General features: G+C 44.8%; 1 protein-coding gene across 1 annotated transcript in view; it reads left to right on the top strand.

Annotated features, from left to right (window-relative positions):
- Positions 1 to 27586, top strand: part of LOC137644153 (transmembrane protein 185B-like) — a 102486-nt gene that overhangs the window by 66802 nt on the left and 8098 nt on the right. Inside the window, exons 3-5 of the mRNA XM_068377136.1 lie at positions 6977 to 7184; positions 10578 to 10661; positions 13693 to 13869. Of these exons, the coding sequence (XP_068233237.1) occupies positions 6977 to 7184; positions 10578 to 10661; positions 13693 to 13869 (469 nt within the window). The remainder of the gene's footprint in view (positions 1 to 6976; positions 7185 to 10577; positions 10662 to 13692; positions 13870 to 27586) is intronic.

The following is a 27586-nucleotide window of genomic DNA, read 5'->3' as shown; positions in this document are numbered from 1 at the left end:
TGAAAAATGTTATTTTCAATATTAATCTTACCCGATGATCATGTAGCTGTCAACTCTGTTGCCCGACAGAAATCTACGGTCGGGATACGCCAGCGATCGCTATACAGGTGGGGGTGTACACAACAGCGCCATCTGTGGTCAGGTACTCCAGTACTTCTTGTCAACACCACCTCAATTTTTCCTCTGTCGTGCCGCTGGCAAGACCTACATGGATACGCTGTTGATTCTGGAGTTATTGTTCACGATTTGGTGATGTATTTGCTCTAGAGTTTAGCCTTCGCTATTCAGGAAGCTTTAACATTAGCTTAGCAAGTTTTTGGAATTAATTTGATTTAATTTTGGTGACGAAGAGAGTATGAACTCTCTTTCACTTTTAAATGGCCGACCCTTCCCTTAGACGGAAGTGTTGGTGTTGAAGAGAGTATAGACTCTCTTTCTTAATTTTGCTTAACAAAGTTATAGATTTATTTTATATCTCTCCGCCTTTATAGGCCTCTTCGATTAACTTCCTTTTATTATAAACTTATTAAAATTAATTTTTATGTTTGTTTATATGTGACCTTTCCTAATAGTAGGCGGTCTTTTCTTGGAACCGAAGTTAATTAACATTGAGCCCGTCATATCGTTTTTGCCTGTTAAGATTTTATGCTATTTTATGTTTTTGAAAGAATTTCTTTGATAGTCTCGTACTGTTTTCAAAGTTGAACTAACGTTTTGTTTTGTCTCCGCAGTTGTTGACGTTCAGAACGTTCAACTTGCGCTCTATCGTTACGATAGAGAGAGAGTATTCACGGTTTCACGTTGCAGTAAGAGTAAACCGATTCTAGCGTTTTGTTCATTCTTTCTTAGCTTAAATGGTTTTAATTCTAATAAAGGAACTTTTTATTTGGGAAATCTTTCAGTTTTTTTCCTTTAACAATAATATGTTTTAACGATATATATAATTGGGCTCATCTCTCAAGTTCTAAGTCAAGAGAGAGAGAGAGAGAGATAGAGACGGAGGGAGAGAGAGGAGGATAAACGTTTCGTTCAAGCGGGTAACGTTGTTATCGTTTTTGCTCTTCTCCCTAGTCTCTTTAGGGGAAGAAGGTAAACGTTTCTAGAGTTTTATTCTTGTTCCCAGGCTTTATGCGGTGAGAGATTTTAAACGTAGTTTATTTGATCTAGTGTTTAGTCTCTTTTCCAGCCACTGAATTTTTTATCTTTCATTATGTTTTTTCTGTTACATTGTAATACTGTTTTCGCAATTACTAACTTTTAATGAAGGATAGAATTGCGTGTTTCAGGTACAAACCACTTAAAGTTTCGAGTTCAGTGAAATAAGTGCAAACAGAAATTCAAAAGTGATAAAGTGATAAGCGCAAAGTGTTACAGTGTTGCGTTCGAGGGTTCGTCTGTTCGTGCCAGTTGTTCGCCTAGTCTGGGACCTCTTACAAGCTCCCAAGCCCAGGGGAGAAGTAACGTCGAAGGACTTATGGGTTCATCAGGCCTTGATCGACGAACAGACGTTTCCCTCCGTGGTTTCGGGTGTACCCACTCACGTAGCCGACGTGATCACCCCACCCACACAAAGACGAGAGAGCCCATTTATTCCTCGTCTGCGGAAGAGGTTTCTCGCAGAAACCATGGACCAAATCTTGCAGCTTTTAAGTGCAAGTCGGTCCCTTCCGCGCAAGTCCAACTCCTAGGTGTAGCCATTAGCACTGGGTCAGTTCGGACTTGCTGCAGTACGACAACTGCACACCTCCCAGAGAGGCAAGGTGGTACCGCAACAGGCAGTAACTCCGTCTGTTGCTGCACCAGCTGTTTTAGACCCTCAGTCTCAACGGACAGTAGCTCCGTTTGTTGTTGTCTTTCATAGACCCTAGTGGTCCATGCTGCAGACTATACAGTCTCAGCTTGCTCCTTCATACAGGAGTATCATGCTGGAAGGTTGACAATGTAGCCTGTTAACCTACAACCCGCCGAGGTTGTGCGCTCAGCAGATACTGCGGCTGCCTGCTCCCACCCTCCACCTGTGAGAGCTCCACCTCCGATGCGCAGTCCACCCTGCCAGACGCATGTTCTTGCTGCGCCTCCTGCTTTCATGCGTGAGTTGCCGCATCGGGAGTTGCCGGGTTCCAGCACTATGAGGCAACCTCCTCAACCCATGAGGCAGGAGCCTCATGCTATGCGGCAACCTCCTCTACCCATGAGGCAGGAGCCTCATGCTATGCGGCATCCTCCTCAACCCATGAGGCAGGAGCCTCATGCTATGCGGCAACCTCCTCTACCCATGAGGCAGGAGCCTCATGCTATGCGGCATCCTCCTCAAACCATGAGGCAGGAGCCTCATGCTATGCGGCATCCTCCTCAACCCATGAGGCAGGAGCCTCATGCTATGAGGAGCCTCATGCTATGCGGCATCCTCCTCAACCCATGAGGCAGGAGCCTCATGCTATGAGGAGCCTCATGCTATGAGGAGCCTCATGCTATGAGGAGCCTCATGCTATGAGGAGCCTCATGCTATGCGGCATCCTCCTCAACCCATGAGGCAGGAGCCTCATGCTATGCGGCAACCTCCTCTACCCATGAGGCAGGAGCCTCATGCTTTGCGGCATCCTCCTCAACCCATGAGGCAGGAGCCTCATGCTATGCGGCATCCTCCTCAATCCATGAGGCAGGAGCCTCATGCTATGAGGAGCCTCATGCTATGCAGCATCCTCCTCAAACCATGAGGCAGGAGCCTCATGCTATGCGGCAACCTCCTCAACCCATGAGGCAGGAGCCTCATACTATGCGGCATCCTCCACATCCCATGCAGCATGAGCCTCATCCCATGCAGCATAAGCCGCATGCCATGCAACATGCTCTGCATACCTTACAACATGCTCTACATACAGCATGCTCTGCATACCTTACAGCATGCTCTGCATACCTTTCAGCATGTGCATACCTTACAGCATGCTCTGCATACCTTACCGCATGCTCCTCAGTCACACATCTTTGGTTGTTGCCAACTCACAAGACTGTCAAGCAGTTTCATAACGTTGCCTTCTGGTCTGCTGCTTTTGCACCAGTGAAACCCTCACTGAGAGAACTTTGCTTTTCTCGGATTTGGTTCCTGTAGATGAGAAAGTACTATTCTCCCTCCTTCTGATATTCCCTTGAGGACTCTGTCACTTGGAGAGGAGCCTTAAGCTGCTTAGCCTCCTATGGACTTTTATTTAAGCATAACATGCTTCCAGGGAGGGTAATGGTTCCGCTTCAGTCGCTAACCCCGTCTGTTGCCACACCTGCTCCCATAGACCTTGAGCTTTGTTGCAAGACATGCAGTCCAAGCTTAGTCCTTGTTAGAGGATTTTTTGTTTACGGAGTCAGTGTGTCACTGGGAAGACGTTCAACAACCAGCAGAAGTGACTTGTTGTGACGCAGTGCGGCAACCTCAGCAACCCGATAAGGAGTTGTCTGTACGACCCAGACAGTCTAGACAGTTTCGGGTTGTCGCTGTACTTCCTCGCTTCCCCATGGTTGACAGTTCACAGACTGTGCAGCAGTACCATGATCTTGTGTCCGGCTCCGTCAGACGACTGGCTTTTAAGAGCTCCCACAAGTCGTCGCTGTCTGGAGATTCTCAGATGGACTATGGATCTGACCAAGGAACTGGGCCTCCTGGTCAATTTTGAGGAGTCCCAGCTCGTCCCATCCCAGACCATTGTCTACCTGGGTATGGAGCTTCAGAGTCGAGCTTTTCGGGCTTTTCCGTCGGCCCCAAGGATCTACCAAGCCCTAGAATGCATCCAGAGCATGCTGAGAAGAAACCGATGCTCAGTCAGGTAGTGGATGAGTCTAACAGGGACACTTTCATCGCTGGCCCTGTTCATCGAGTTAGGGAGACTCCATCTCCGCCCCCTTCAGTATCATCTAGCTGCTCACTGGATAAAGGACATGACGCTAGAGACGGTCTCAGTTCCTGTTTCCGAAGAGAGGAGGTCTACTATCACGTGGTGAAAGAACAGCTTTCTTCTCAAGGAAGTCTACCTTTGGCTGTTCAGAAACCCGACCGCCGTCTCTTCTCGGACGCATCAGACACGGGCTGGGGTGCGACTTTGGACGGACAGGAATGCTCGGGAACATGGAATCAGGAGCAAAGGACACTTCACATCAATTGCAAGGAGCGGTTGGCGGTTCATCTGGCCTTGATAAACTTCAAGTCCCTCCAGCTTAACAAGGTGGTGGAGGTGGACTCTGACAACACCACAGCCTTGGCTTACATCTCCAAGCAGGGAGGGACTCATTCGTGGCAGTTGTTCTAGATCGCAAGGGACCTCCTCATCTGGTCAAAAGATCGAAAGCTCACGCTGGTAACGAGGTTCATTCAGGGCGATATGAATGTCATGGCAGATCGCCTCAGCCGGAAGGGTCAGGTCATCCCCACAGAGTGGACCCTTCACAAGAATGTTTGCAGCAGACTTTGGGCCCTGTGGGGTCAGCCAACCATAGATCTGTTCGCTACCTCGATAACCTAGAGGCTCCCGTTGTATTGTTCTCCGATTCCAGACCCAGCAGCAGTTCACGTGGATGCTTTTCTGCTGGATTGGTCCCATCTCGACCTGTATGCATTCCCGCTGTTCAAGATTGTCAACAGGGTACTTCAGAAGTTCGCCTCTCGCAAAGGGACACGGCTGACGTTGTTTGGCTCCGCTCTGGCCCGCGAGAGAATGGTTCATAGAGGTACTGCAATGGCTGGTCGACATTCCCAGGACTCTTCCTCTAGGAGTGGACCTTCTACGTCAACCTCACGTAAAGAAGGTACACCCAAACCTCCACGCTCTTCGTCTGACTGCCTTCAGACTTTCGAAAGACTCTCAAGAGCTAGGGGCTTTTCGAAGGAGGCAGCCAGAGCGATTGCCAGAGCAAGGAGGACATCCACTCTCAGAGTCTATCAGTCTAAAGGGGAAGTCTTCCGAAGCTGGTACAAGGCCAATGCAGTTTCCTCAACCAGTACCACTGTAACCCAGATTGCTGACTTCCTGTTACATCTAAGGAACGTAAGATCCCTTTCAGCTCCTACGATCAAGGGTTACAGAAGTATGTTGGCAGCGGTTTTCCGCCACAGAGGCTTGGATCTTTCCACCAACAAAGATCTACAGGACCTCCTTAGGTCTTTTGAGACCTCAAAGGAACGTCGGTTGTCCACTCCAGGCTGGAATCTAGACGTGGTCCTAAGGTTCCTTATGTCATCAAGATTTGAACCTCTCCAATCAGCCTCTTTTAAGGACCTCACATTAAAAACTCTTTTCCTCGTGTGCTTGACAACAGCTAAAAGAGTAAGTGAGATCCACGCCTTCAGCAGGAACATAGTTTTCACATCTGAAACGGCTACATGTTCCTTGCAGCTCGGTTTTTTGCTAAAACGAGCTTCCTTCACGTCCTTGGCCTAAGTCGTTCGAGATCCCAAGCCTGTCCAACTTGGTGGGGAACGAACTGGAGAGAGTACTTTGCCCAGTTAGAGCTCTTAGGTACTTTCTAAAAAGGTCATAACCTTTACGAGGACAATCAGAAGCCTTATGGTGTGCTATCAAGAAGCCTTCTCTTCCAAGGTCTAAGAACTCAGTTTCTTACTAATTCAGGCTTCTGATTAGGGAAGCACATTCTCATCTGAAGGAAGAAGACCTTGCTTTGCTGAAGGTAAGGACACATGAAGTGAGAGCTGTGGCTACTTCAGTGGCCTTCAAACAGAACCGTTCTCTGCAGAGTGTTATGGATGCAACCTATTGGAGAAGCAAGTCAGTGTTCGCATCATTCTATCTCAAAGATGTCCAGTCTCTTTACGAGAACTGCTACACCCTGGGACCATTCGTAGCAACGAATGCAGTAGTAGGCGGGGGCTTAGCCACTACATTCCCATAATCCCATAACCTTTTTAACCTTTCTCTTGAATACTTTTTATGGGTTGTACGGTCGGCTAAGAAGCCTTCCACATCCTTGTTGATTTGGCGGGTGGTCAATTCTTTCTTGAGAAGCGCCGAGGTTAAAGGTTGTGATGAGGTCCTTTAGTATGGGTTGCAGCCCTTTATACTTCAGCACCTAAGAGTCGTTCAGCATCCTAAGAGGACCGCTAGGCTCAGTAAGGAAGACGTACTTAATAAAGGCAGAGTAATGGTTCAAGTCGTCTTCCTTACCAGGTACTTATTTATTTTATGTTAGTTTTGAATAACTAATAAAATAAAATACGGGATACTTAGCTTCTTTGTTAACATGTATGCTGGTCTCCACCCACCACCCTGGGTGTGAATCAGCTACATGATCATCGGGTAAGATTAATATTGAAAAATGTTATTTTCATTAGTAAAATAAATTTTTGAATATACTTACCCGATGATCATGATTTAATTGACCCACCCTTCCTCCCCATAGAGAACCAGTGGACCGAGGAAAAAATTGAGGTGGTGTTGACAAGAAGTACTGGAGTACCTGACCACAGATGGCGCTGTTGTGTACACCCCCACCTGTATAGCGATCGCTGGCGTATCCCGACCGTAGATTTCTGTCGGGCAACAGAGTTGACAGCTACATGATCATCGGGTAAGTATATTCAAAAATTTATTTTACTAATGAAAATAACATTTTTCATTAGTAAAATAAATTTTTGAATATACTTACCCGATGATCATGAATTAAAGGACCCGCCCTTCCTCCCCATAGAGAACCAGTGGACCGAGGAGAAAATTGAGGTCTTGTTGACAAGAAGTACTTGAGTACCTGACCACAGATGGCGCTGTTGAGCACACCCCCACCTGGATAGCGATCGCTGGCGTATCCCGACCGTAGATTTCTGTCGGGCAACGGAGTTGACAGCTACATGATCATCGGGTAAGTATATTCAAAAATTTATTTTACTAATGAAAATAACATTTTTTTTTTTTGGATAAGTAGTTTTATTGTAAACTTCTTGTTCTCTTGAAGCAAAACTAATCCTATATTTTTATTCCAGACTGGAAGGACAGTCTTATGTTCAGTATCGAGCATTGTTGATTTCGTTGGGTCTCCATCTTTTCCTTCTTATGTTTGAGGTCCTCGTGGCTGACAATCTCCAAAACCATCGTCATGCGTGGGTGTCAGTGTTTTCACCCTTGATTCTCATATCCATCATTTCCATTGCAGCCTGTATTTGGGCAGTGAAACATGATAGATCATTTGAGGTATGTTGCTTGCTTTTAGTACATTATTATTGTTTGAACGTAGGGACAATGTGTTATTTAATTATTAACATGATTTAAAAGCACGTTTGTTTTTTTATTAGTGGTTTAACTTTAACGGTGAATCCAGTTAAGTATTTACTGTAAGTTTATAGATGATCATGTTGATGACAGCATTGGATTTTACCCCTTCAAAATCCCGTTTGTTCCAACACGGAGTACTTACCTCAAGAAGTCGGAACCTTCGCGGGCTTATGCCTGTCGACCGAGACCTGGTGCAATGACTTCCGTCGATGATGGGGTCTGCTGGAGGAGACGTACGGCGAGGATGGCGAAGAAGCTCTAGGGAGCCAGCCAGTGAGGGCCTCTGCTGCACGGGGGTATCTACCAACCTGCTGAGGCCCGAGAGCCAGTCCTCATCCGTCGCGGGCTTTGGTTCGTCCAGCCTGTGGTGCCGTCTAATGAGGGCTAGTACTTTTCTGTACGCGGGGCCCCCGTCCGCTGAGCCTTCCGTCGGATGCCCTTCTGCCTGAGAAGGAGCACCTACGACGGGGGCCTCCGCTTGTGGTGAAGGGCATCTTTTGTTGTGGTACGACTTCGGCGGTTCTGGATGGAGGACGGGCATCGCCGCTGGGATGGAGGCTTCCGCCTGGACTTACCCCTTCAAAATCCCGTTTTAGGCACACAAAAAGAATTTTATGCATATCTGACGAGCAAAAGTTGGGGTAACAGTGCTAAACTCTTAAATTCTCAGGAGTAAGAAGTAAAATCTGTCCGAAATATCACAAATTTTAAATAATTTGTATTTTTCCTAACAGTACTTACCTCGAACTACTTTCTTAGGAGTATCTGGGATCTCCTCCCAACTGACCAGAATTTTGTGTCGTTTACCCTAGTCCTGTTTTCTATGAGGGGTAACCTCAGGTGGAGTGATACACGCCCTGAGGCTAACCCCAGGTCAGAGAACATGCTTGCTCAGGTCTCGATCTCCAGTAAGTTCTCTGGTCACGTCACGATAACATCTCGACGCTCTCTCCTTACCCAGTGCGACCCTTTGTGTCCCCGACCCCCTCTTTTGTGTCTTACGTGATCTCCACGTGGACCCATTGTGTTAATTCTATACCCCTTCCTACCCTTATCCTCTGTTCGTCGTGTAGGGGCAGCTTATGTTCTCCTAAAACCACGTGTCCGGAGTGCGAGTCCTGGAACGAGGTGCAGTGGCTGCACTTCGGCACCAAGAAGAAGAAGGCGTCCAAGAGGTCACATAGGAAGACGAGCCTCTCCTCGCCACTTACTTCTCCCGATGCCTCGTCGAATCTTCCACAATATTCATATACTGTACTGTATCAAATGATTTGTTGGCAATACGATGTACAGAAACTTTTCTGAGACTCTGGACATGCCATATAATGTATTTCAAACAGTATTTTAGCTTTAATACACACCTAACATAGTTCTTACAATACAGAGGCAATCGCAGTCTTATATTTTGCACAATTCTGCTTAAGTTTCTCACTATAACTAATCAAGAAGTTTTTTAACAACTAATTTTTCTAGAGTTAGTATTCTGGAACTTACTATGTTATCTATTTTAGTTCTGAAGGACAAATTACAATCCAGTTCATAACACATCTAGAATTTTGATGCCCATGGCTAGAGTTTGTTGCGAATTAAAAATGATGGATTGGAAGAGATTTGGAGCTGGATGAAAGGCTGAGAAATCAAAGGGATTAGGAACTGTTAATCAGAACAACAGTAATTATGGAGGTACCTGTATCAGGGAAAATACATGTAAGGAAACACAGAAAACTCTGCAAAATGGTGACAAATATTTGATAGTTGTAGTTGGATATTTCCTGGAAATGTCCTGGGTCCATCTTTATATTGGTAATCCAAATCAAAGATACAAAGTTTTTATTTTTATAATTTTTAAAATTTCTTTTATGTTAAATATCTATGTACATATTATGTTGTAACCTACCATTTTTATATTTTAAAAGTCTACACTGTATTATTTTTAGTTAAATTTGTGAATTAGGCCTAGCCTTTTCATTGTTTGGAAATGCTACACACAAATTATATTTCAAAAAGTTGTGTGCTAAACTAGTACTGTACTAAATATATGGTAATACTTTTACAAAGTGTAACATTGAAATTGTATAAACTGCCTTCACTTACTGTACTCCTGCATCAAGGCACCCACCTTTTCCTACCCATGTTTCATTACACCTAACCTTATCCTATTTTTCATACATGTATGCTTTCTCAACTTTTTCATATTCAAGTAATTAATATTTATGATGGTTTCAAGCTTATTTTGAACTCTTCCTTTCCATCTCAATTGATACTACCAAGTAGTTTGAACCTGTATAGCAGGAAAAGCTTTAGCCGAAGAAGAAGTTTGATCAGACTGCTGAAAAAGAAAACTTGCCATCTATTTTTACATACATACATCTACCAAGGCACTTCCCCCAATTTTGGGGGGTAGCCGACATCAACAAAAGAAACAAAACAAAATAAAGGGGACCTCTGCTCTCTACGTTCCTCCAGCCTAACAAGGGACTCAACCAAGTTCAGCTGGTACTGCTATTTTTACTTACTATCAACAGGCTACTGATCAAGCATGTTATCAGCCCCTCCTCTTCTCATCACTATATTCAGCTGTTGGCTCTTCTATCTACTGTGGACTAAGACATAATATAATTCACTCTTCCTCTACATTTTTCCCTTTCCTGAGTATAGTGTGCCTATGAATTTTGTTTCTTTGAAACCTATTTGTTCCATCACAAATACAAACCCTCCACTATTTATAGGGGATTAGCTATTGACGAAGCTGAAAGACAATCCACTATAAATAGCTTCAGATTTGTATGTTAGGAAAAATACAAATTACTTATAAATTTGTCTTATTCCTAACAGTAAGCCACTTTTAGAACACATTTCTGCAATGCTATTTTTCAAAATTAGAGAAAGTTATTGTAATTAACAATATACATTAATAAAGACTAGCCATATTAAAGTTGAAAAAAATTGGAGGATGAAAAACAGTCTTGATCCATAAGAAAGAAACAAGGTAAGGTTTAATAACTAGGAAAACAGAAGATCGATGTGATCGTGTTATATTTTGTGTGATGTGCTCCTTCAATTTTTTGGCACCTACCTTAAGAGTTATGGAGCCTGTTTTATTGTGCTTTGTTGATTGTATATAAGTTTGTTTAATGAATAATTTGGGCCAAGAGCAAGCTACATAAACAATAAACTTTCATTGCTAAATGGTACCCAAAGTATATAATTTTGTTTTGTTGATTCTTATATCAAAAGTACATAATGTTGGTAAAAAATTTTAAGACAAATACTTTAAATTTTGATATATTGTTTACTGATCCATCATTTCAGCTTGAGCTATTTTGCTCTGTGAATCTTCTTCAGTTCATCTTCATTGCGTTGAGACTGGACGATTACATCAAATGGCCTTGGGAGGTAATATCATTTGTATTTATTAATTAAAAGTATTGTAGATTGCTTATAAGTTGATAGTTAAGCCATAGCTTGTGCATATATTTAATAGAGTGAACTAGAGTACAAACAATATTGATAATGTCAAGTGAAAATGGCTTGGTCAGTTACGTAAAAGACAACAGGAACCTTAGACCAAATGTCTATAATGAATGAATACACATATATGTGCATCATACAGTTTTATGAGTGCATTATTAATTGTTGACATCAATCCCTTGCTCAACAATTTAGAATGGTAGTTTTATGAATGCATTATATGATTTAGTTGTGAAATATATTGCTGTAAAGACTCCTTACTTTAACAGAATCATGAATACCAGGTAGGGAGTACGTTTAAAAGCTCTAAATGAAATTAATATTGTGAGGCTTGATGGGGTCAGAAATTTCTGGTCTCGGGTATTTGTTTAAAAAATATGCTCTAGTATTTGTCATTTAGCCAACTAAAAATATTATGTATAACATTTGATTTACCACAAACCCATTACTTATACTGTGATGAGCTCACTTTTAGGTTTTCAATTGTCCCCAAAATGTCATTATTTTGTTTTGTAGTACGTTTTGTCTATGATTTTCTACGGTGCTCATTGAACCGCTTATAGTTTTCTTTGTTTTTGATTTGGATAAAACCTTTTTATTTTTCTGACGCACTTCACAATGTTACTTATTTTTGAAAATATGAATGATATTAGCAGTTTAAATTACTAAAAAAAAGGTTCATATAGCATAAAGCAAAATAACAACAGGGCAGTTGTCTCTCTGTAATATGGAAGAATTACATCATAACGCAAATTCTACCAAAGACTAGGCGGTGTCATCATGAGATGACTTCATTAACACAGTGATCATCTTTGTTTTATTAGCTAAACCTTCAACCATAGAATAATAAAAGACAATGTTGCACTAGTACTAAAGGACAGACAAAGATAAAGTTAAGTTACCATTTTGCTAGAATAAGATACCGAAACGGGGAATTAAAAAAAAGTTATAGACTTAATAGTAGCCGAGGAAATAGTATAGAACATTACGAACTTAAACTAAATATTATAAACGTACGATGACTGAACAAACGCTGTGTTCGGATTCATTTGATTAACTTAAATCCCTCCATTCCATTAAGCCCCTCTAAATTTTAACATAATTAGGCCCGTATAGAGCTAAAATGATAATGATGCAGGGATAAATATGAAGTACAGTACAGTACTAGAAGGGTAGAGCTCTTGATAAGCAAAGTACTTTACACTAAGTCTGGAATATGTTGCTGAGTTGCAGAAAAGAACCTCTGACATGAAAGGCATCTTGTAGGATGTCAGACGAGGTGGTGTTTGTTCCCTTCCTTCATATTAGGATAAACTCAAGACATTGTATGGAAGTACAGTAACCCTCCACCATATGAACTTTGAACCAACGAATTTCTGCCAATATGAACATGTGTAAAAATAATTATAAAGTTGTGATACAGTATATAAAATTTTTGAATAAGGGTTGCATTTCAAATCCTGCTGCTAAGCGGCAGGCAAGTTTGATGCGCTGTTGCTTTGCAGCTTGCTGAACGTCATCCCTTGGTTGTAGATATCAGCCTCGGTCAACAGTTCAATCTCTCAGTAAGTGGTCGTGCATAAATGTTAACCTGTTATTTCTTTGTGTAGAAATCGTACACTATAATAGTCAATCAAGATACTCAAAAGTAGTATTGATACTTCTGGTACTGCCGAGAGACATCATGGAATAACCATGGAAATGAGAAGATAAAAAAAAAAAAAAGTGTAAAATTATGACGGGAAACATGAATGGGGTGTGGAAGAAATTGTGCTCGCAGGTTTTTCACGATTTTTGTTGGTTCGAAAATGTTGAACAATAACAACTAATTAACCCTGAGTAAAAATCAGTTAAAATGACAAGATGACTTTATTTAAATTCTTGAAGTCCAACATGAAGAACCAAAAAATGAATGGCTCATTTAGCAGCTATTCATGATGCATTCCATTGCTACAGTATTATACACGATGAAAAGAAAAGAGCTTCACTCAGACATCAAAGGACCAATTCTTTAAGACGGCCAAAAATACTCATTCTGACCCTCTTCCATCAACATCTGGTGTTACCAGTTCCGTTTCACCCATGCCTTCATCTCTTATTACTGATGAACCTGTCTCTCCACTATCATCCGTTTCCTCCTAGCCAGTAACTCATCTTACATAGACTCCGCAAATCAGGCCTGATGTGTGAGCTGTTATAATTCACACAATAAGATTACTCGCTAAGCTTTTGTTTCTTTATTTAGGATTAACATTATCCTTTCATGTGACTTCTAACTAATTTTAAAAAGATTGTCCATTAGTTAGTTCAGTAGCATAATTATTAAAAAATCTTTGTAGTGTAGTTGATGATATACTCATCAATAATACGCAGAGAGAATGCATCATAACGTTAGAAGAAACTTTGAATGACTGATCGTGAAAAGTATGGGAAATATAATGCTGTAAAAATTAATAACTTTTTAAAAGCATTTTACATAAGAAAAAATAGCTGTAGGAATTCTTGACATGGCTGTTGTTAACGTCCATTAGTACAGTACGTATACAGTACTTACACTCACTAGAGTTAAAACGATTGACTAACTGAAAACTTGAAAAAACCTTGAAATTGTTGGTGGGTAAAATTAGAAGAGGAGGGTTATTTTGTAGATAACAAAATTAATATCTGGATGCATGAATTCTTATTATATTCATAGATTAGTTCGCTAATGAAAGCAGGATCATCTGATGGAAAACAGAGTGTAGGGTTGGGAATCACTGGTGTTTTGAGAGTTGTTTAACCCTAATAATGTTGGACTAGCTATCTTTCCAGCTTCAACCACTCTCAGAACACATTTGATTTGTATGTTGGTTTGATACTGAAAGGTATTTTATGATTACATTAGTGGGTTTGTATGAACAATTGTCTATGGTTATTTTAAAAAAATTACCATATACTGTAACTGACTCTTTTGCAGATTGTGTTTGTGCCTGCTTGGATATTAATGTGCGTGTCCATAGTTGCTGTGTTGTATTCGATAGTTTTTGCTGGTCTACTTTTGCGAATGCCAGATGTAAACCACGACCGTCGTAGGACTTCCATGAACTCTGCCATTGGTTACACTTGCCTTGTTGCGCCATTACTTATATTCTTAGTGAGTTTTCTCCTTGTCTTCCTGTTTTATTTTTTAAAATATTATTTCTTAGTTTTGAAATTTATAACTATAAAATAATTTATTTGTTGCAGATAGTATTATGTTGTAACAAATCTCATAAAATGAATAAATGACCAAAGGATTTTTAATCTTTTTATAGGTTAGTAACAGATGATGCATTAAATACAATACTGATTGTGGGAGATTAAAGCTATTAGTAATATTTAAAGTAACATTTATTATTTTAATACTTACATAGGAAGTTATCTATTCACCCCTCTTCTACAGTGAAGGCAAGAAATTTATCAGTGAAAAGTATGTTTCAACTTTGAAGTTATGATTTTTTTTTGCATACTCTCACAAACAAATTTTACAATGCTGATTCATAGATGGCATTGTGGGCCCAATAACCTCCTAGAAGGGTAGGGGAAGGAAAAGTTCTTTTTTACTTTTTTATTTAACATGTTTGGAAATTGTAGTTGTTCCAACACAGAGACTTACCTCGAACTACTTTCTTAGGAGGTACCTGGAATCTCCTCTCAACCAACCAGAGTTTTGTGTAGTTTACCCTACTTCCGTTTTCTGTGAGGACTACCCCAGTCGTAAGGATACGTGCCCTGAGGCTAGTCCTGAGCCAGGTCGCGTGTTAGCTTGGGTCTCGCTCCTCAGTAAGTTCTCTGGTCGCGTCGTGATACCATCCCGCCGCTCTCCATTCTCTGTGCAACCCTTTGTGTCCCCGACTTGTGTGTCCCACGTGGTTCCCGCGTGGTATCCCTGTGCTTTCCCTTGTGTTCTCGCGTGTTCGCTTGATTCCCTTGTGCTTTCCCAAGTGTATTCCTTATCCTTTCCCTGCGTTCCTGTGTCTTGCGGTATTGTGTTGTGAATTATGGAACAGGCCCGCCATTGTCCTGGGCCTAGAGCTGGGAAGTCGTGTGGAGCGTTTTTATCCAAGCCGGAGGTTGACCCGCATTCCCTTTGCTCTTCCTGTAGGGGTAAAGTGTGCTCGCCGGCAGACACGTGCCCGGAGTGTGTATCTTGGAGTGAGATCCAGTGGGTTCGTTTTAGTACGAAAAAGAAGAAGTCCACTAAACGATCCCCCAGGAAGGCGAGCATCTCTTCGCCCTTGACGTCGCCAGGAGGGAAGTCTGACGATGTTTCTGTTCCTTCTTCCCCTACCCAGAGTAGGGGACGAGGTAAGTCCGTTGCAGGGAAGAAGTCGATTGCTCTTTCCCAGGAGTCTAATCTTCGTGATGTGGGGGTTGCTGAATCTTCGCAGGCAAGTGGGGGGCCTGAAGGTGCTTTTACTGAGGGTCTTGGAGACTCTGCCCTTGTGCATGGAGGGCACGTCTCCTCTGATGACCCCATGTGGGGTAATAATGTCCCTGTCTCTTCACTCGCTTCATGGGCCTGTGTTTCAGGTACCTCGGCAGCTGATGGCACCCAAGATAAGATGAACTCGACGGTAGCGGAGCCCTTCGGATGGAGGCTCCAGAAAACTCCAGGTAGGTCCCCATTGAGGATGGAGGATGGCCTTGGTTCTTGGTTCCCCAGCGTGGTGCAGCTGACCTCTCTCCCAGTCCCTCTGTCAGCTGTTCCCGACATGTTTTTACAACCTTCGACCTCCGGAACCCAACAGATCACGAAGACCTCCATTCCCCATGCGCCTGCCCGTCGGTCGGGTTATGCAGAGTCGTCGGAGTCTTCAGTGGCGGGTTCATCGTTCTCTTCGGAGGAGAAGCGCGGAGGAGGCGCCGTCGGAGGAGGGATAGATCCAGGAGCAGGCGTTCCCATTCGAGGTCGAGGTATAGTAGAAGACGTTCCAGGTCCCCGAGGATGAAATACAGGAGGAGTAGGTCCCCCAAAGAAGAATGGGTCCTCGTCCCCCGTAGGAGGCTCGCGGACTTCACTGCTTTCCCGAGTTCTCGGAGTCGGCGGTCCAGAGACGGTTCTCCACGGAGGCCCTCTGCCAGCCACAGGTTTGACCCTCGTAAGGAGCAGAGCGAGAAGACCTCTTCAGACAGGCGTAAGATCGCGAAACTTCCGACTCAACCCGCACAGCGGAGGGAGTCGCGTTTTCGGACGGGCAGCCTCGTCGAGTCAGCCAAGTTGATTCGACCAGTGGATTCGCAGGGACAACTTCCTCCGTCGGGCAAGCCCATGGAAGTCTCACTCTCTTTGTCCAAGCACATGTTACGGACGGAAGCTCTCGCCGACACGGCGGTGCCCGTCCCAAGACCCAGGTCTAGTACAGCCCATTACCACCACATGGAGGTGCCCGTCGAGTCAGAACCCCAGCGACAGACGGAGGTGCCCGTTGGACCATCGCCTCAGCTTCAGACGGAGGGTGGGGTTGGCGACGGTGAAGGTTCCCCAACCGAGGATTCGGCCTATCGGAAGGTTATAGGCCTCATACGGAGGCATCACAGGATCGAGGAGCCTGTTCCCTCCGACGAAGATGCCTGGCGTTCCAGCCTCAATCGTCTAATGGAGGCCCTCGTACAGCAGAAACCCTCCTTAGCTCAGCCTGTGGCCAGGGACGTGGTTCTGGGGCGTACGCACGTGGACAAGGTTGTGGCGGGCAATGCCGAAGCCCCCAAATCCCAGAGTACCTCAAAATTACTTCAGGGACTAAGGTCCCAGAGCAGATTTTACGTGCCGGAGGGGCAGCGACCGGGAGCCTGCAAAATGGAGACCTCCCTTGAAGTGTTAGGTCAAGGTGCCCCGGAGGACAGAGCCGCGTCAGCCCCGATTTGTTTCTCACAGTCAGAAGCTACGATGATGGAGGAGATGTCTAAAGACTTAGTCCACGTCGCCTCCTGGTTGGACTGGTAGGCGTCTACTCTGGTGGGTATCCAAGCCACATACGACTTGACAGACCCAACGAATCAGGCCCTCCTGAAGGAGCTCATCATCTCCGGGGGAAGGACACTGAAGTTCCTGACATTCGAGTCCCTTGCCCTGTCAGCCAACTGGATTCTTAGGAGAAGGGAAAATCCCTGACAGAGAGGCAAGGGCTTTGAGGAGCCTGCCCGTGTGGGGTGACTCTCTTTTTCCTTTGAAGCAAGTAGAAGAAATCATGGAGAAATTCATGAAGAGGAAGGAAGTGAGTGGGCCCAGACCTCACTCCATGAGGAGACCCACTTACAGGAGGACAACGTCGGATGGACCCTCTACTTCTCGAGCCTCTCCTAGCCAGACGAGGAGAGACGCTCCATCTACCTCTTGGGCTCAACCACCACAGCCCCCCGTAGAGGAGCTCCAGCGGTGTCTGCCTCTTTTAGAACGGCCTACTCAGCGTCCAGGAGAGGGTGTTCAGGCCGTTCCTCCAGAAGGAGATAGAGTGGGAGGCCCCTACTCCTGCCCAAGCCTCAGGTTGGGGGATGCCTCAGACATTTTTGGCAAGCATGGAAGGCCCACGGTGCAGAACCCTGGACAGTATCCGTACTGAAGGAAGGTTACAGACTACCATTCCTAGCAGAACCTCCTCCTCTGATTCCAGCCAGCCGGGCGGAGTGGCTAGCACCCAAGGACCCCTTGAAGAGGGCGACCCTTCAGGAGGAAGTATCCGCGATGTTGGAAAAAGGTGCGTTGGAAATGGTCCTACATCCGGGCCCAGGCTTCTACAGTCGTCTCTTTCTGGTGGAGAAAGCGACAGGGGGTTGGAGACCGGTGATAGACCTGTCAGCCCTCAACAAGTTTGTGTGCAAGACTGACTTCAAAATGGACACCCCAAAGTCGGTCCTGCAGCCTTTGAGGGAAGGGGACTTCATGATGTCCATAGACCTCAAGGACGTGTATTTTCAAATCCCTATCCACCCCTCAAGCAGGAAGTTTCTCCGGGTGAAGTGGGGTACCCAGATCCTGCAGTTCAAGACCCTCTGCTTCGGATTGTCAACAGCACCCCAGGTATTCACGAGAGTCTTCACGACAGTCTCTGTGTGGGCTCACGAGCGAGGTATTCTCCTCATTCGATACCTGGACGACTAGTTACTCCTTTCCTCCTCAGAGGTAGTTTTGAAGGAGCAAGGCGTGATCTGTCTCCCTCCACCAGGATGACTGACTTGGGGATAGTGCTGGACTCCCGCCTAGTGAGAGCCTTTCCGTCGGAAGAACGGTTGAACAACCTAGAACAGATCCTCCAGCCTTTCCTTTCGGGACAGCCCAGGAGAGCCAAGGACTGGCAGAGGTTGATAGGTCACCTAGTGTCATTAGAGAAACTGGTTCCCCAAGGGAGACTCAGACTCAGGAGCATCCAATGGAACCTGAAGGGGCTCTGGAGCCAAGTGGACTCGCCTTACAAGTTAATTCCCGTCCTTCCGGAGGCAAAACAATCCCTGGAGTGGTGGCAATATCGGCCGAATACCCTCAAGGGGATGCCATTCGCAACCGAGCCCCCCGAGATGCTTCTCTTCACAGACGCCTCCAAGGAGGGGTGGGGAGCACACCTCCTCAACAAGTCAGCCAGAGGATCTTGGACGGAAGAAGATAATGCCCAACACATCAACTTCCTAGAGATGAAGGCAGTCCGAGAAGCGTGCCTACAGTTCGTAGATCTTCTAAGGGGAAACAGTGGCGTTGATGTGCGACAACGCCACTGTAGTAGCGTACATAAAAAAGCACGGAGGTCTAAACTCGAAGGAGTTGTGCGATCTCGCGTTGGAGATCCTGGATTGGGCGAGTCAGAACAAATCGTGATTTCAGCAAGGTTCATTCCATTCAAAAGGAATGTCCTAGCTGACGGGCTCAGCAGGATGGGCCAAATAGTGGGTACCGAGTGGTCTCTTCTCCCAGGAGTAGCCAGGCTCATCATTCAGAAATGGGGTTCGCCGGTGATGGATCTTTTTGCAACCAGACTGTACGCACAACTCTCCATATTTTGTTCTCCTGTCCCAGACCCAAAAGCAGTATTGGAGGACGCCTTTCAACACAAATGGGACAACCTCGACGTGTATGCTTTTGCTCCCTTCGCATTGATCAGGCAAGTGCTCAACAGAGTAAGGACAGCTCACAACTTAAGGATGACTTTGGTAGCGCCCTGGTGGCCGGAGAGAGAGTGGTTCACGGATCTAAGAGATCTAGCGTGTCTTCCCCTGTGGCCTCTGCCCGACAGACCGGACCTACTGCGGCAACCACATTTCCAAAGGTTCCACGACAATCCTCGGTCTCTTCGCCTTCACGCTTGGAGACTATCGAGCGACTCCTGAAGAAGGAAGGATATTTGGCAGGAATAGCTGAAAAGATGTCGCGTTATCTGAGGCGATCTTCAGCAGCGGTCTACCAGGCAAAATGGGCTACTTTCACGAAATGGTGTGCCTCAAAGAACATCAAGCCTCTAAAAGCCTCGGTTCCGGATATTGCGGATTTCCTCGTGCACCTCAGAGATGGGGTGGGCATGTCAATACCGGCCATCAAGGGAGTCCGTGCAGCCTTGGGCCAAGTTTTCTTCCTGAAGGGCATTGATCTGGGCTCCTCTAGGCACATCTCTATGCTCATCAGGAGCTTCGAACAAGCATGCCCTCCGCAAGCCTTCAGGGTACCGCAGTGGGACGTGGCAAGAGTATTGAAGATGTTAAGTGAACCACCGTTCGAACCCCTAAAGGACATAGTGGACAGGGATCTCACACTCAAGACGGTCTTCTTGTTGGCCTTGGCCTCATCTAAGAGAGTAGGAGAAATCCATGGGTTGTCCTACGAAGTCTCTCATTCGAAGGGGTGGCGGGAGCTCTCCTTCAGGTTCGTCCCTTCTTTTGTAGCAAAAACACAGAATCCAGCAGTCTGGGACCCTAAGTTCGAGGGCTTTTCAATGCCAGCTATTCCTCGGACAGGGAATCCAGAAAATTTGAAGTTGTGCCCCATCAGAGCCGTGAGGAAATACCTTGAGAGGACGGCTAATCTCCGCCCTGGTATCAAAAATCTTTTTGTCTCTACGGGTGCAACAAAAAAGCAGGTATCTAAGAATACCATCTCCTATTGGCTAAGACAGGTGATTGTCAGGGCCTATAGCAAAGTGGGTCTTCCCCTAACAAGTAATCCCAGGCCCCATGACATTAGGGGTCTAAGTACATCTCTGGCTTTTGAGAGGAACATGGCGGTGGCCCAGATCCTTAGAGCAGGCACCTGGTCAAACCAGTCGACCTTCACAACGCATTACCTCAAGGATTGCTCGAGGAAATTTCTCGACGGGTTCTCTATTGGGACAGTCATCTCCGCGCTCCAAGCGATTTAACGGTGAAGCCCCAGGTACAATCGTGGGTGACAAGACCAAGAGACACAGGTTCGTTCCCTTTCACCCTTGTCCCTTTTTCCTTTCCCGACTCGGAGATAGACCCAGACACAACCTGCAAAAGACACGTCTTCACAACCGCCACAGGACTTAGCATCATGGAATTTTTAAAGGGTGAGTACTTAGACACTAACATGAGCTCTTTGTTTAGTTTTTCCCTATGTTTCGTTTTCCAGATATCTTAGAACCTAGTTTCCCATCTAGGTTCCTGGACGTCCGGTTAGCTTGGTGTAGAGTTCAGGAAGACACTCCCACCTCCTAAAGTGTAAGTCTCCTAAGAAAGTAGTTCGAGGTAAGTCTCTGTGTTGGAACAAATCACAAATTTTAAGTAATTTGTATTTTTCCTAACATACTTACCGAGAACTACTTTCGGGTAATGGCCCTCCCTTCCTTCCCGGAGTGCCTTACTGACACTTAAGACATTTTGTAACATCCAGGAACTTACTGAGGAGCGAGACCCAAGCTAACACGCGACCTGGCTCGGGACTAGCCTCAGGGCACGTATCCTTACGACTGGGGTAGTCCTCACAGAAAACGGAAGTAGGGTAAACTACACAAAACTCTGGTCGGTTGAGAGGAGATTCCAGGTACCTCCTAAGAAAGTAGTTCGAGGTAAGTAGGTTAGGAAAAATACAAATTACTTAAAATTTTTGATTTTTGAGAGAAGTAGCAAGATGACCACCAGGCAGGTATTGAAATAGTAAATTTTATTAAAAAATTTTCCTATATCTGTTAGAAAATACTGTAATAAAAAAATATAATAGCATTTTAGTAATGACCATACTCAACAAAAGATGGTTTTTTATGATTTGAAAACCAACATCTTTAAAGCTGTTTATGTAAGATAGCAAGTCTCAAAGCTTTGTGAATCTTATGATATTGAAAAATAAATTTACGTTATTAATTCTCCAAGATCATTTTCATTGTGGTATATCAAGGCATTAGGTTTTTTTTTTTTTTTTTAATATAATTTGAAAATCTTTGTGATACTGTCTTTGTATAATGTTGAGGCCTGAATGATAATTAAGGGATTTTGACGAAGGAAAAATCTATTTCTGGGGAGAGACCTGTGGCGCCCGGTGAAAAGAGTCCTTCTTATATATCTTTTCTGATAAAACCTTCCAATTATACCAGAGAAAGAAAAAAGCATGGAATGCTGAGGTTACTACCCTCGCGCGAGCACCTTTTGGGTGTCGTGTATAAAGCAAAGGCGCGTGAAAACCACTATTCACAGGTTGTCTTCCATTTAGTTAATTCCTTCGACAAAGGGATGGGCCGATACAAAGGTCCTAACCAACCACCACCGCCACGACGCGAGCGCCATCTGAACAACATCCTTCTGTAATGGTCATGACTGCTTGGAAAGGAAAGGGTGGGATCGTGTAAAATAAAGGGGAAGGGTTTCACCGGGCGCCACAGGTCTCTCCCCAGAAATAGATTTTTCCTTCGTCAAAATCCCTTTTCTGGGTCGATCTGTGGCGCCGGGTGAAAATGTACCAGAGAATGCCTTCCAAGCCCAACAATAACAACTAATATAATTAGGGGAGAGAAACAACACCATGTAAAGAAAATCATAAATAATTAAGGTAAACAAACATGATAACAGGGAAGCCTCCGAGTATCAGAGGAAACATGCTACAAAACTGACCTGGCTAAGAATATCCCAACCCTATAACAACGGTAATCAATAATAGTTACAAACATAACCTAATATGTAATAAACTTAGGGCTAACGAACCACCAAGGAAGCGGCGTCGTGGTGCGAGTGGCGGGTAGGAGGGAGAAGAAAAGAGATGGATGAAAGGAAGAACAAAAGATCACTGGGGAGAGATAAGGCTCCCAGCTGCAACTGTTGGGTATTTAAGAGCCTGTAAGTTCATTAGATAGTGGCGTTCGAAGACCATAGGAGATTCCCAACCCGTGAACTTTATAAGGTCATCAAAGTCCATCTCCTGGGGGAAATGATCCCGGATTGGCTTGTTAAATGAAGTATAGGATCTATAGCCTAATATCACGTATGGGAATGGTACCTCCTTGTTCTCTGATAAACAAGGGGCCAGACGATCGGGTAGCAGTCGTGGCTAAAAAGGCCCTGAGAGTGGTGACCGGACATAGAGAAGTATCTTGGAGAAGAGGAATAACTTTCCAAGGGGACCACCTATTTTGGGGGTTAACGGCCGAATCGTCGAGTCCCTTTTGTCTGATTCGATGAAGAAATCGTTTTCCGGTTCAATGTTCGCGTCTCTACGAGCTGCCAACTTCCTGTAGTCCACAAAGTTAGGGTTTTGGCCATCCTTGAGTAATCTGACACAGTGAGTTTGGAATACTCGGGTCAGTTTGAGGAACGGGATCCGGATGGGACGGAGTTTCCACTCGAGGAGGAAAGGAAACCAACTGTTCTTGGGCAGTGAGGTGGTACCAAACCCACTGCGCCCCGGAAGGAGCGCAGTCGGTGTAAAAGTTTTTAGAAGATTCACTGGGAGAGATAGGGAAATCTTCCTCTAATGGTTCCAATCCCGGGGTAATGCGTCCATGGCATGAGCCCGAGGGTCCAGGATTGGGGTCACATAACAAGGAAGTTTGTGATTGATCTGAGATGTGAATAGATCTACCTGGATGCCTGGAACGAGCCTGAGTATCCACCGGAAGGAAATTCTGACTCCAGGGGACTCGTCCTGGATAGTAAGCCCGTTCTCACATCCTGGCCTCCCGCTAGGTGAGGTGCTGACAGGAACCAGTTCTTTTCTGTTGCCCAGGCGAAGAAAGTGACCAGGATCTGATTCAGGTTGGGTGACTTGGATCCTCCCCTGTTTCCGTAGTGTACCTCGTCTGTGCTGTCTGACACTACTCTGATGAGGGTCGACCTCGGAGGAGTCTCTCTCTTCAGGGTCAAGAACACTGCCATGGCTTCGAGAAAATTGATATGGGACTGTTTCATGGCTAGTGACCAAGAACCTGAAACATCTGATGTTCGGAGAAATCCCCCCATCCACTTAGAGACACGGTTGAATGGAATGTCACTTGTGGAGGTGGGAATTGTAGAGGAACCGCTTTGGAGAGGTTCTTCGGTTCGGACCATGGGCGTAGTCTCATTTTCCAGACAGAGGGGATCTTCGAGACCTTGTCTTCTTATAGGTACTGTAGCTCTCTTTCTCCAAAATCGATTGATGTCTTGAGTTTGGCTTTTATTAGGAGATCTGTTACTGAAGTGAATTGGAAAAGGCCGAGGATACTTTCTAGGCTCTTTGGACACCTGTTTGTGCTTGAGAAATTCTTGATCTTGGAACCTATTCCTCTTACTTTTGGAAGGGCGAGACAACGTGTGCTTCGAAAGGTCCCACTGAATGGCTAACCATTCTAAGTGGCCTGATGGTCGCAGGCGAGACTTATGGAGATTGACCCGAAATCACAGGTTGTCGAGCAATCGAAGCAATTCCTTCGTAGCTCTGTTGCCTTCTATGGCCGGCCGGGCCCAAATGAGCCAACCGGCCAGATAAGTAATGATCTGTATCTCTTGGTTCCTGAGTTGTTCTAACACTGCCTCTCCCAGTTTCATGAATATCCTGGGATCAATGTTGAGGCCGAAGGGCATGTCTTGAACACAAAGGCTTTCCTGCTTAGGTGGAAACCCAGATAAGAAGAGAAGTTTCGAGCTATAGGCGGAAGCTAATAGCGGTCGGTAAGATCGACAGAGGTGGTGACGGTCCCACGGGGAAGTAAGGTCCGTACCTGAGAGATAGTCGTTTGATTACTTTTTCTCGAGTAACCCTGTGGTGTACTCTTTCAGGACGGGAGTGGATTTCTGGGAGAAGGTCACTGGCGGAGGAGGAGGACCTTGAGGCCATTTTCATCTCAAACCGTTAGAGACTATGCTATGATCCCACAGACCGAGTCCAATGGTCACGAAAGTGGTAAAGTCTTCCCTCTACCGGGACCACCGCGTTGTGAGGGAGTGAATCTAGGTCCTTCCCTTCTCCGAGCCCCCTTTTTCCTAGGTCCGCCTTGATGGCGGGACTTTCTTCTACTCCTGTAGCTTCCTCTCTGGTGTCCATGAAAGGAGCCTGAGGGTTCGGATCTAGGGCTGTATGCAGGCAAAACATCCCAACGGAGTTGGGCTGTGTACCTGGGGAATCAGTGAGGTAGACCACCTGATGATGGGGAGTCAGATACAAAAGCGTCGAACCAGAGGAAGGCTGTGATGACGAGTGGGAAACCGACTATCGATTCCTGTCTGATAGAGGTCTCAGACAGAACGTACTCCCACAACTGACCCGATCAGACCAACAAACGTGTAGGTCGAACTGGAAGGGCAGAGCCTGGAATCATCGTACCCCCCAGGCTGACAACATCCTGGTCCAGACAGATCGGGCCTGCCCTTTAGGAAATAATACCGTTACCTTCGGTACCTTGTCTAAGCTAACCAAGGCAATCTCTTTCAATCGAACGAATCCGTTGAATGGGAATTCTAGTACCTGGGAGTAAAATCTAGGTCCCCAGAGGGAGGACGTCTATGCCCTCCAGATTTATGGTACCACCTATATCCGAGTTCCTGAACGGCACTGACTCACCACCATACCTTAGAGCTGCGTCATAGCCCCTTGGTTTTCCCTAGAATGTGTTGCTTTTAGCCGTCACAGTTTATGCAGGGTAACATGAACATCAGGATCCTTTAATGGTCCTAGGTCGGTGACGTAGGTAATTGCAAAGCTGAAGGCTCAAAACTCATCCCCACCTACCTGCCCGTCCATGGGGTCGTTGTCCAACCTTAGAGAGGACACTCCGAGGAGATAGGGACCTCTAGATGGAGCATTCCTTCCCAACCTCGATACCCAAGGGCGGAGAGCCTCTCTTGCAGGCCAGAGAGAATCATCATCATCCTGATGGGAACCATGCAGGCGAACCTTCTGTAACACAAAGGGGACATAAGTCTGGATGTTCCTTGAACTTTGGTTAGCGATCCTATTCACAGGGTGGGATCAGCTGTATAACTCTTAAAAAGCAATTTTAAAGACAAGTCATTTAATGTATTATCTTCTGGGGTATAGTGCGACACTTGTATTCATGAAATGTGACACTGTTGGCGCATTCGCCACTGGGTGGAAATTTCTTTCTATATGAACACTATGTTGTATGGATATTTATCCATATCTAGACATAGGTAGAATTGACTATGCATAAATATAGGCATAATTAATGTATTTCTATTTGAGCACTATGTTGTATGGATATTTAGCCATATTTAGACATAGTTAGGATTGAATATGCATAAATATAGGCATAATTAATTTAATCCTATTTGAACACGATGTTGTATGGATATTTATCCATATTTATACATAGAATTAAATACATGCATAAATATAGGCATAGTTACGTTCATAAATTTTTTTTTTTTTTTTTTTTTTTTTGTGTTAAATCCTTCCCTTTACAGGTAAAACAAAAGATTGGCCACCCGTGGTCTGAGTGATCTCCGACTGTACCGGAGCTCCGGTAACCATCCCCGGTACAAACAAAGGTCCGTCATAGTGACAACGTGAACCAGAGGAAATCTAATATTAACCTCAATGCTGATCGCCTGTACGATATCCGGTTAAGCCGGAGATTCGATGAAAAGGATCGTAATGACGATATTGTGATTATTCATGAAAAGGGTTCATACCCTGATTCTGATCGTCGATTGATCTCTGCTTGTACCGGAGAACCAGTGACAAAGGTCCGGCATCGTGAAAACGTGATCCTCATCGGTACGATAACATTCTCTAAAACTGAATGTCTGTGTTATCTCCAGTGAAGCCGGAGATTCGATGAAAAAGGGACCGTAATAATGAAACTGTGAAATCCTCATCGGTATCACATTGTTAACTCCGGTTCTGGACGTCTGCTTGATCTCTGTTTGTATGGGAGATCCGGTAGCAAAGGCCAGTCCCCGTGAGATCGTGACCGTCACCGGTACGATAACATTAACCTCAATGAATGTTTGAGTTATCTCAAGCGAAGCCGGAGATTCGATGAAAAAGGGGCCGGAACGGTGTAATTGAGATCAAACTTGACAAAGGTTCGTGTGCAAAAGGCCTCAGCCGGAGTCTGAGTGCCGGATTTCACCGTTGCACTCCAAATATCTGACTAGTTCTCACCCAATGAGTATCCATTATAGTGGCGTATAACTCAAGGCGGAGCTAAGCATAACTCAAGGCGGAGCTAAGGGTGTCGGTAAAAATCGAACCCAATTAATGACTCATACACCAACGTTCCTACTAATAGTGTTAGCTATATTAACAGTAACCACATCAATAAAACGTGTATAACATTAAACGTACTATCATCAACTCTGATAATAAGAGGAGGCCTGAATAACTCGTGAACGTATAAAAACGGAGAACGGGAAAATCACCTCCCTTACTCGAGCTAATAAACGAGCACCCTATGCTCTCACTCTCAAGGTTACATAATAAAAACTAACATCACACAATAATATAAGGAAAGTAAAAAACTGATTGCTTTTATTTTATTTTTACTTTTTCTTTTATCTTTTTCATTTTTAGTCATTGTAATAACCAAGAACGAAGAATAACGACAACGTAACCAATAAATAAGGATATAGTCTAAATCGAGCCTTCCTGGGGCGAGTACAAACTAACAGACTAAATCGCAAACGTTTAAATCGCTATTCGCCCAAAACCATTGTTGGCACTATAATATCCAAATGTTTGTATATTTGTAATTTACCTAATGTCTGTTAATGACATAAGGATAAATAACTTAAAGCAATCTGCCGACCTGCGAGGGTCGGGGAAGCAGTGACATGCCCTTAAAATAAATATAAACACCAGCCTTAGCTAAAGGCAAGGCAAATATAAGTGTTAAGTGTATGGGCGACCTCCGGTGAAGCCGGAGCGTAATGAGATGTCCTGAATAATGCCGCCTTAGCCAAAGGCAAGGTAAATATAAGTGTGAAGTGTATGGGCGACCTCCGGTGACGCCGGAGGATAATGAGATACCCTGAATAATTCAATTGTGGCTAATAATTCAATTGTGAAGATATAAAAGCCAAGCCGCAGCTAAAGGCTAAGGCTTAGATCATAGCAAAGCGTATTTACAAACTCCGGTGAGGCCGGAGGGAGAAGAAGGTCCTGAATAATTATTGTGAATAAAAACACAATTGTAATAACAATGGCTATTGTGGATATGGCCGTGGCCTGAGACCGCAGTAAGGGCCACCGGAGGGTCGTATCTAAACAATATGAAGCCCGTCCCATGCAGTAAACAATATATAAATATAACAATAGAACGAAAGTCATTGAGAATCCCTCAAGCCGGAGTAGAACTCAAGGCGGAGTGGAAAACGTTCATAAACTACTCCCGAGCCGTAACGGGGAGAGGACGAAACACGGACCAAAATAACGCTAACAATTGAAAAGTCACGAAAAATAAATA

Source organism: Palaemon carinicauda, chromosome 7, assembly GCF_036898095.1.
Source record: "Palaemon carinicauda isolate YSFRI2023 chromosome 7, ASM3689809v2, whole genome shotgun sequence".
In the NCBI taxonomy this organism is placed as follows: Eukaryota; Metazoa; Arthropoda; class Malacostraca; order Decapoda; family Palaemonidae; genus Palaemon; species Palaemon carinicauda.
The sequence above is the reverse complement of the archived record's forward strand: the minus strand, read 5'-3'. Positions and strand labels throughout refer to the sequence as shown.